General features: G+C 37.2%; 1 protein-coding gene across 1 annotated transcript in view; it reads right to left on the bottom strand.

Annotated features, from left to right (window-relative positions):
- Positions 1–11,299, bottom strand: part of LOC106874727 (uncharacterized membrane protein DDB_G0293934) — a 21,208-nt gene extending 9,909 nt beyond the window's left edge. Inside the window, exons 1-4 of the mRNA XM_052970412.1 lie at positions 11,239–11,299; positions 3,494–3,609; positions 2,050–2,302; positions 372–484 (exon numbers count right to left, since the gene is read on the bottom strand). Of these exons, the coding sequence (XP_052826372.1) occupies positions 372–484; positions 2,050–2,302; positions 3,494–3,544 (417 nt within the window). The 5' untranslated portion in view covers positions 3,545–3,609; positions 11,239–11,299. The remainder of the gene's footprint in view (positions 1–371; positions 485–2,049; positions 2,303–3,493; positions 3,610–11,238) is intronic.
- Between the last annotated feature and the right edge of the window lie 41 nt (positions 11,300–11,340).

The raw sequence follows: 11,340 nt of genomic DNA, 5'->3' as shown, positions 1-11,340 counted from the left end.
TATATATATATATATATATGACAGGCTTCTTTTAGTTTCCATCTACCAAACCCACTCACAAGTCTTTGGTCAGCCCAAGGCTGTAGTAGAAGACACTTGCCTAAAGGTGTCACACTGCTAGATTGAGCCTGGAACCATGTGATTGGAAAACAAACTTCTTACCACTCAACCACTCTCATGTTCAGTTCTATGGAACCAGTCGACAAACTAAGAACTTTCCATTACTCCTTCAGATAAATACCTGATGAATCAAAACCTTCAACTTGTCTCTTATTCACCCATCTTACTCCCACTCTTACCCTTCGTCCTTTTTTTATTAAATTGGTAACAGAATATTTCTTATTCTTATAGATAGATGCAATGGCACAAACCTCATGACAGAATGGCACTGATATTTCTTTGAATTGTTTCGATGCTTTATTCTTCATTGCTGGGTGATAATGTACATTGAGCACATTCATGTGGAGATATGTGATGACCTCACCTGTGCAAAAAAAATGTAACGAAGCCATCAAAGCAAGGAAATATTTTAACATTATCAGAAACAACAATCAAAGTATTAATTACTAAAGAGGTGAAATTATAATTAGGGGATGTAAAAATCATCATCATCATCATCATCGTCGTTTAATGTCCGCTTTCCATGCTAGCATGGGTTGGACGATTTGACTGAGGACTGGTGAAACCAGATGGCTACACCAGGCTCCAATCTGATTTGTCAGAGTTTCTACAGCTGGATGCCCTTCCTAATGCCAACCACTCTGACAGTGTAGTGGGTGCTCTTACGTGCCACCGGCACGAAGGCCAGTCAGGTGGTACTGGCAACAGCCATGCTCAAAATGGTGTATTTTACGTGCCACCTGCACAGGAGCCAGTTCGGCGGCACTGGCAACGATCTCGCTCAAATGTCTTTACACGTGCCATCCGGCACAAGTGCCAGGAAGGCGATGCTGGGCACAGGTGCCATAGATCAATTATAATAATAATCCTTTCTACTATAAAGGGGAGGAGATTGTCAATTACATCGACCCCAGTACTCAACTGGTACTTATTTTATCTACCCCGAAATGATGGACGGCAAAGTTAACCTCAGTGGAATTTGAACTCAGAATGCCACTAAGCACTTTACCTGGCGTGCTAATGATTCTGCCAGCTCGCCACCTTCATCACATAATAATATCATCCAGTACATTCTGTGGAGTGGTTGGTGTTAGGAGAGGCATCCAGTTGTAGAAACCAAGCCAAAACAGACTATGAAACTTGATGTGGCCCATAGCCTTGCCAACTCCTCTTATGCCATCCAAGCCATGACAGCATGGAAAACAGACATTAAATGTTGAGCATGATGATGATGAAAGAACTTATTGTATACAGTGCTCAGGTGAACTACAGCTCATTAGAAAAAGTAGCCAAAAGTGCATGAATAGCACCTGGACTAATACACAGGAAGTGAATGGTGAACAAATTATTTAAAAAAGGGTGGGGGTATCAGGTGTATTCTTACTGAATTTTGGGAAGCATGGAAGTTTTGAAATCTCAAAGCTACAAGATAATGCATGATTAGGAGTGGCTGTGTGCTAAGTAGCTTGCTTACCAATCACATGGTTCCGGGTTCAGTCCCACTACGTGGCACTTTGGGCAAGTGTCTTCTGTTATAGCCTCGGGCCGACCAAAGCCTTGTGAGTGGATTTGGTAGACGGAAACTGGAAGAAGCCCGTCGTATATGTATATATGTGTGTGTGTGTATATGTTTGTGCGTCTGTGTTTGTCCCCCCAACATTGCTTGACGTCTGATGGTGGTGTGTTTACGTCCCCATAACTTAGCGGTTCGGCAAAAGAGACCGATAGAATAAGTACTAGGCTTACAAAGAATAAGCTCTGGGCTCGATTTGCTCGACTAAAGGCGGTGCTCCAGCATGGCCGCAGTCAAATGACTGAAACAAGTAAAAGAGTTAAAAAGAGTATTACATTTGTTAGAGTAATTTGAACGGTAAAGGGTTAAAGCAGCTACAGCAATAAAGAAGGGATTTATTTGATGGAGCAACTTACCATGTGTAAGGAAAACCATGATAAAAGTGATTGTGATAACTATGAGAGAGAACGACAGAATTGAAACGGAAGCAATCCATTGTTTTCGGAGGTTGGATTGTTGGAAAATACGTTCAGAAGAAATTGGAGCTGATGTTTCTGTAAGGCTTGATCCTGCTGGTTCACCTTCGGCCCGACTGATACAATCGGAATAATTGAGAAAGTCAAGCAAACTACTGGAGCGGACGACAGAGAATTCAATGGAACTGTCTTGCTAAATGAGGAGAAAAACAAAAAAAGAGACTTGATGAAACCATTAACTGAATAGTGTTTGGATTTCGGGGTTTTGTGTCATTATTAAGTTTTGTCTGCACTCTGTGTGCATGTGTGTGTACTTTTGTGCTTGTATCTCTCCATCCCCGACCCCTTGACAACCAGTCTTGGTTGGTTTATATCCCTGTAACCTAGCTGTTTGACCGAAGAACCAATAGAATAGGTACTAGGCTTACAAATGAATATTGGGGTTGATTTGTCTGACTAAACTCTTCAAGACAGTGCCCCAGCATGGTCGCAGTCCAATGACTGAAACAAGTAAAAGATGATTGAACTTCAGCAAAATTCCCTTGGTCAGCTCTCTCTTCCATTTGAATATGAAAAAAAAAATATTCTTTTCTACTCTAGTCACAAAGCCTGAAATTCTTAGGGAGTGAACTGGCACAATTGTTAGCATGCCAGACATAATGCTTAGTGGCATTTCATCCATCTTAATGTTCTGAATTCGAATTCCAAGATCAACTTTACCTTTCATCCTTTTAGGGTTAATAAAAGGAGTACCTGTTGAGCACTGGGTCAATATAATCAAATTGCCTCTCCCCCTAAATTGCTGGCCTTGTGCAAAAATTTCAAACCAATATTTATGCCGTGCTTAAGGTGACAAGCTGGCAGAATCATTAGCATGCCAGGCGAAATGCTTAGCGGTATTTCATCTGCCGCTACGTTCTGAGTTCAAATTCCGCCGAGGTCGACTTTGCCTTTCATCCTTTTGGGGTCGATTAAATAAGTACCAGTTATGCACTGGGATCGATATAATCAACTTAATCCGTTTGTCCCCTCTGTGTGTAACCCCTTGTGGGCAATAAAGAAATAAGAATCATTAGCAAACCAGGCAAATTACTTGGCATCCTTTTGTCTGTCTTTATGTTCTGAGTTCAAATGTGGAACCAATATTTATGTCTTGTTTTTACAGTAAGTCAAGACCAAGATTCTCAATTGACCTAATATCGCCTCACATCCCTTATACCTTTGAGAAAAACTGAAAATGTCACATCTTCTTTCCTCTTTCTCACAAACTATTTTTAACACATGACACTTACAAACTTCTTGAAAACTTAAATGGAAAAAAAAAAATGTTTCAATTGGAAAAGCTAAGAATGTACAATTTAAAGAAAATGAAAGATCTACTCACCTGAGAAAATTCTTTTTCCAAACAAGTGCTGTCACTGAATTTAGATTCCATTGTTGTAAAATTGGTTCATGTCCATATAGAAACAATCAATATCTGAACCATTTCCCAAAGTGTTTCTGGAAAATATGAAATTCAATATGCAATTATTGTGGCTCTATTATAATTCCATTTCCATTCACATTTTGGTCGCATTATAAAAATATAAATCAATTCAGGTCTTGATTAAGATTTGGTACTGAAATATTTTAACTCTTTGGAAATGGAATATATATATATTAATATTATACAGTGGGCCAGGGAAAGAATCTGGTTATTAAGTTAAAGGGAACAAGCACAACAGAAAAGGTTCCAATATATGTACCAAATAGCGATCAGCTGGCAGAAACGTTAGCATGCCAGGCGAAATGCTTAGTGGTCTTTACATCCTGAGTTCAAATTCCACTGAGGTTGACTTTGCCTTTCATCCTTTTGAGGTTGATAAATTAAGTACCAGTTGCGTACTGAGGATGATCTAATCGACTGGCTCCCCCTCCAAAAATTTTGGGCCTTGTGCCTAGAGTAGAAAAGAATATACATACCAAATAAAGTGGCATGCTGAGCAAAATGCTAAGCAGTATTTTGTCCATCTTTGTGTTCTGAGTTCAAACTCCAGAAGGTCGACTTTGCCTTTCATCCTTTCAGGGTCAATTAAATAAGTAGCAGTTGAACACTGGAATCAATTTAATGGATTCAGCCCCTCCCACAAAATTGCTGACCTAGTGCCAAAATTTGAAACCAGGGATAGAGCCAGGTTCTTAAATTAGCAGGGAGCAAGCACAAAAGTAAAAGTTCTAATAAGTACCAAATAATTTTAAATTCAAAAAACGAGCTTTTAAAAACTTATATAATCATTTTGCTTTTAAAAACCAAAATGGTTTTAGAGTAAGCCATTAAATCTATATTAGGCTGCACACCTTCACTCATATAATAATATCAAAAAATACAAGAAAATTTTAGTCTATTCAGAATTTCTTTCCATTTAGGGTTAAAAAGGAAATATTTTTGCTATGTACAAATGACTAGATTGATTAGACCAGATGTTTGAGCTAAATATTTGATCAATAAAATTTGACAAAAATCAACTATAAGGAAATAATCTTCAAAGTTATCCATTGAAATGGTCAAATACTCATCCGGTATTTGTGATTTTGATTAAATATGATCCTTAGGCATCAATAATGGCTCTGAAACGAGAGCTTTGACCTAGCAAAATCAATACTAAATATTTGGACAAGCATTTATATTTAAACAGCAATCTCCCATTGGTAGATTTGTTAACTAACAACACCTTAGGAATGGTGACAATACAGGAAGTCTAGTATGTATGTGGTTGGGCCTTTCGTGCAGAAGGATAGAGGCCAGTTTAATATGGACCACCACTTCCCAGTTAAAATGGTTTGTGTAAGATCAAAAACCCTACCTAGGAGAAAAAACAAAGTTACAGAAACATCGATAACAATTCAAAACCAACAAGACTTGGGAGAGGAAGGCTTTAACATAGGGAAATTTATGATATCGTGCAGCAAAATTCGAAAGGAAAAAAAACCTCCTGCATTACTTGTCAGGCCCTGACTTGGAACTCACAAGGATGTAAAAGAGACAGCAGCCTAAAAATAGCTGGAGGTGGGATACTGAGGTAGAGCTGAAAAAGCAGGGGTTGAAGGTGAGAATCAGAAAAGACAGCCCAGAGCCAAGGGCAGTGGAGAAAACTCTTTGATGGCCTCTGCTCTGAAAGGAACAAGGGGCTTGCGAAAAAAAAAACATATGGTCTCACTTGATACAAATAAATTGAAGAGTGTATGTGTTGTTTTGTGTGTGTGTGTTAGTCTGTATGTAGTAGTGTAAAAATTATTATTCATTATAGTTGGTGCCAACAATTAAACTGTTAAGCTAAAAAAAAACCATTGGCCAAATACATCAGATGCTATATATCTGCAGATATCAAGTGCTCTATAGATCTATAAGCAACAGATATATATATATATAAAAGTCCTTTCACAAGAATGATATTTGATAAATTCACAACCAGTATAAGCTCACAAGATGTGAATTGATTTAAAAAGAAAGACATCATGGCTTGATTTTAAGACAGTGAAATCCAATAAACATTTCATACTCACAGTTTAACCTTATATATTCATTAAATAGCTAATTTCACAGTGACATTGAAAAATGTCTTCGTCTTTAAGAAAGAGGCTTTTAATAAATCACTTTTTTTTTTATTTAGGAGAGTAAAATGGAATCCTATCCTGACATTTTCCAGAGCACAAAGTCATAATGCTGATTATTTTTGTAATGGTGGATAACCTGAGGAAAAATCTATATATCATGGACTGATGCATGTAAAATATGCACTTCAGTCATGTGTGCGTGTGTGCACGCGCATGTGCACATGCACATGCACACACAGAGGAATCTAGCTAGAACAGAATCTTGCTACCCAGTTAACTACAAATGAGTGACATCAGCAGTTTCCTCTTCCCCTTCTCCCATATTCTACAAATAATTTTAAAAGGAAGAAAAAAGAAAACGCGGGAACAAGTTTGTTTCAGATCTGTTTTCAAAGTCTTCTTAAAGCTGTTAAATTTAATTTCCGTCCGACAGATAACAATGTTATATAAAGACGTTGTTTTAGAAGTTTCTTTGATTTTGATGTTTTATTGGATTATTGTTTTTGTGAGAGAAAAAAAAGTTGTAAGTTTTAATTAGATTTTACCTGCAGTAATTGACAATGGCTACACTTTTGTAGATAAGTAGTTAAGGATGTTTACGCAATGTTTCCAGTGTAAATTTCACTAAATGTGACACATTCCATCAAAACTTACAGGTGTTTTATTTCCTTTATTTGTCAATCATACAAGGTAATGGAGTGACTCAATGGCCATGTAAGCAATATGACAGCTTTTTGCTTCAAGATAACCAAGTTCTTGTCTTCTCAACAGCATTTTGCAGGCTAAATTTTTCAGTCATACACTTAAAAAACTAAGATGGCTCAGAGTGCAATTGGAATTTGTTAAAGAACCGAATAGTTTGGTTTATAAATAGTGTACAATGCTGCTACAGTCCCTATGTTCCTTCTGATGTACTGAAATGGTAGAATATTTCTGTAAAGAAATATCAACATAATAAAATCCTTACTTGTGTATCAATGCATACACAGACCAGCAGATTGATTCTACTTGTAAAACCTGTATTTTTACTTTTCATGTGGGAAAATAGTGCAATGAATGCATTAATAGAATAAAATGGCTCAAAGTTTGAAGGTAAATAAACATAATTTCCTTGAAGAAACAAAACCTAATTGTTTGAAAGTTATTATGTAATTTTTAAAATGCTGCATTTTCTGCAGGTCATCAAGGTTAAAAGTATATTTTTAAAGACTACAGAGCAAGATATATGAATAAATATGAAATATCTTAGCTAATCAAATCAGCTGAAAGCATCCTGGAGTATAAAGTTAATTGCTTCGTAGGTGGAAGACTAATGATCACTTTCTGACCAGTCGTAACAATCAACTTAGAAAAACACACACACACACACACATGAGTAAGAACATAAATGCAAAACAAGGTGAGAAAATAGTACTCGAATACTGAAGATTGAGTAATATGCTTTTATTAAAGCTTCAAAAATTTTCAGTTTGTGAAGATTTTTGCCAGCTTTAATAAAGGTGTGTGCGTGAGAAGACCCGGCAAGCCAAGTAAGATCGTTGCCAGTGCCCCTGGACTGGTTCTTGTGCGGGTGGCACATGAGATGCACCATTTTGAGCGTGGCCGTTGCCAGTACCGCCTGACTGGCTCCTGTAGGATTTTCGAGCGAGATCGTTGCCAGTGCCCCTGGACTGGCTTGTGCGGGTGGCACATAAAAGACACCATTTCGAGCGTGGCCGTTTTCGTGCGGGTGACACGTAAAAGCACCCACTACACTCTCTGAGTGGTTGGCGTTAGGAAGGGCATCCAGCTGTAGAAACTCTGCCAAATCAGACTGGAGCCTGGTGTTGCCATCCGGTTTCACCAGTCCTCAGTCAAATCGTCCAACCCATGCTAGCATGGAAAGCGGACGTTAAACGATGATGATGATGATGATGATTTATATATATATATATAGTCAGTAAATCATAAATGTGAAAGAGAAACACACACTAAGTTATAGAGCGGTAGAGTAAATAGATAAAGATAGTTATGCCCAGTCTATATAATCAGGGTGCAGTGGGTAAATTGTCGCCATTTTATATTTTTAATTTCACACGTGCACATTGTTTGTTTTTGATTTTGTCAACTACAAAATAATAGGGTCAGTTGGACACCATCTGTGAGAAAAACAGCATTATGACACATTTCACTCTGCCAGAAATTTGGAAACGACATGCTGTACTGCTTGGCATTTGCACCGGAAGCTCCAATACAAACATTTCAGAGTGTTTGGGTGTCAATCTGAGGACATGTACCGAGAGTGATAAAAATCAAACATCCGGTCAACATCATGGTGTTTGGAGTGATTTCTAGTGATGGTGACATTATGCCTCCATTCATCTTCCCACATGGCCTAAGACTCAACACAGAGGCCTACATCAAGCGCCTGCAGGAGATAGTCCTGCCCTGGGTCAAGACGTTGGCTGCTGGAAGACCCTACGTCTGGAAACAGGACTCTGCACCATGTCACACAAGCAGGAGAACCCAGTCATGGCTCTCAGACAATTTCTGCAACTACATCAATCCTAATATCTGGCCACCTAACTCCCCAGTCTGCAATCCTCTTGATTATTATGTGTGGGGTGCAGTTGAACGAGAGACCAACAAAACTCCTTGTAAAACCAAAGATGAACTGAATGCAAGGATTATGGCAGCAGTCACCAACTTAAACAAGGAGACTGTCCAGAAGAGATGCAGGAGATTCTGGAGGTCATGGTTTTCATTAATAAAAAAAAGTAACTCACTGAATCAAGTGGAAAATATTTTGCAAATACAATTATAATATCCTTGTGTGAAAACATCTAAACTGTCTCAAATTTATACATGAAAATTGTATTTCATGAATAAAAGATGAACTTGAATATTTTTTTTATGATAAATATATATATATTTCAGATTTATTTTATTTTGATTTATTTTGCTTCCTTTGGAAATGTCGAGTAATTCTGGAAAAGCAACATAACAATGCCAACTAATTTTTTTTTTTAATTTAAAGAATTTCATAAAATTCTGAAAATAGATCATCATTCGAATATATCTCAAGTGGCTAATTGAATGAAATTCCACAGTTAACTAACTTCATTGAATGTTCACAATATAAGGTCAAAAGCCTTGATACAAGCTAGTGAAATGGAAGTTTAAGTGATTGAAATACAACTATGCAAGACATTTGATTAAATTCAGTAAAATATTAAATATATACTTTAAATTTGGAGTACTCAAAATTCTAATTTCTACAGGAAATAAATTTAAGAAAAAAGCCTTCACTTTTTATTATTAAACCCATAATTCAAAAGTGGTTCATTGGCGGAATCATTAGCAAGTTGGACTAAATGTTTAGCAGTATTTCTTCAAGCTTTACTTTTCTGCGTTAGAATTCCACGGTCGACTTTTCCTTTCATCCTTTTGAGGGCTGGTAACCAGTCAAGAACTGGGATTGATGTAATCAATTCACGAATCCCAACAGAAAGAATTTCAGACCTTGTGCCTATAGTAGAAAGAATTTTTAATCCATGAACTGCATGTAAAACCTATGAAAGTGTTAAACATTTTTAAAATGTCCTGTAGAGAAGAAAATATTAAAAAATGATAAGTCAACAACCTGTCATTTTCAGATCCTGTACTACAAAGTAATAAACTGCAGGGATTAGTCACAAATATCTACAAACATTACACATAATTCTATTGTAAACACATGAGTAATTTTTTAAGAAAGAAAATCGTTCTTTCAAATTGTGTAGTGACATATTTCAATGGATTTCTGTGTTGTTGGGAAGGTTAATATTACTAAGAAATATTACTGGTCCCTGGCACATTGGAAAAAAACTACCGGTACGCAACATCAGATAGTTTGAGAAGCACTGCTCTAGGGAACCTTCACAGTCCTGAGTAGGACACACAGAATTACTCAACTGGAGAATTTACCAGTGACTAACAACTCACTGTAAGCACTAGTATTGGATACTGACCGTTGTGGTGAGCCAGCATCTGGAACCAAAACAGAGAGCTAACATGGTATTCACCTGGATAATAGATAATATATCCCTACAAACTCACTGTTATATATATATATATATATATATATATATATATATATGTGTGTGTGTCTGTGCACGTGCGTGCATACACACACAAACACATATAGGTATATATGTTTACACACATGTACACATAAATACACATACAGGTACAACATGAATTTTCTGGAACCTTAGGGTCCAAAGCCTTTCTGGATTACTGTTAGCCAGTGGTGGTCACCCTGGCTAACATTCTAAATTAAACAAATATTAAGTTTGCTTAAATAATTAAATGAAATACAGATACAATAGTACAATGGTATAGATTATGCAAGTTTATTAATACTGTAATGTGCAAGGTACTAGTTTGTGCAACCTACTAGTAAAATAGTCTGGCAGCCACTGGAATTTGAAGTTCTCGTTTGAAAATTAGTGTAGATTATAAGAGGTTCTGGACCATCAGTCTCCGGAAATTCTGCGTTGTACCTGTATATACAAATACATACATACACCCATATACACAGTAAAGTGTCAAAATATGTGAGTTACTATACGAATGGGGCTCAGTATAGATGCCATGTTAAATACTATGTTAAAATAGCATTAAAAAAAAAAGAATCGGGTTATAGCGTGATACATAGCCACACATAGTTGAAATGAAGAGTGAAAACAAGTTGATGGTTATTTCAAAACAATTCATTGCATACGTTTCAATTATACTGTATAGATCAGATGATGATGATGATGATGATGATGATGACGGTGATGATAGTGAGAATGATGGCAGTGGTGGTGGTGGCGGCGGCGGCGGCAGTGGTGGTGGTGGTGGTGAAAAATGAAGATCTTCAAAATATTATTGAAATGTTTGTAACGAACAGTTTGAAATATCATTAACTTGTATTCATTTCAAATACACACACACACACACTCACACACATATATATATCTATTCTTTTAATATTTTACTTGTTTCAGTCAGTTGACTGTGCCTATGCTGGAGCACCATCTAGAAGGGTTTTAGGTGAACAAATTGACACCAGGACTTATTTCATAAGCCTAGAACTTATTCTATATGTCTCTCTTATTTCTTTATTGCCCACAAGGGGCTAAACATAGAGGGGACAAACAAGGATAGACAAAGGGATTAAGTTGATTACATCGACCCCAGTGCATAATTTATCGACCCTGAAAGGATGAAAGGCAAAGTCGACCTCAGCGGAATTTGAACTCAGAACGTAATGGCAGACGAAATACCGCTAAGCATTTCATCCGGCATGCTAACGTTTCTGCCAGCTCGCCGCCTTCTATAGGTCTCTCTTGTCAAACCAGTAAGTTATGGGGATGTAAACTCACCAACACCAGTTGTCAACCAGTGATGGGGGGGAACAAATACAGACAGAAGGACACACACACGCATGCACACACACACAATAGGCTACTGTCTACCAAATCCACTCAATGCTTTGGTTGGCCTGAGGCTATAATAGAAGACACTTACCCAAGGTGCCATGCAGTGGGACTAAACCCAGAACCATGTGGTCAGGAAGCTTTTTACCACCACACAGCCTATATATATATATATATATATATATATATATAT

The sequence above is a fragment of the Octopus bimaculoides genome, chromosome 9, assembly GCF_001194135.2.
Source record: "Octopus bimaculoides isolate UCB-OBI-ISO-001 chromosome 9, ASM119413v2, whole genome shotgun sequence".
Taxonomy (NCBI): Eukaryota; Metazoa; Mollusca; class Cephalopoda; order Octopoda; family Octopodidae; genus Octopus; species Octopus bimaculoides.
Note: the sequence above shows the minus strand (reverse complement) of the source record. Positions and strands in the feature narration are given on the sequence as shown.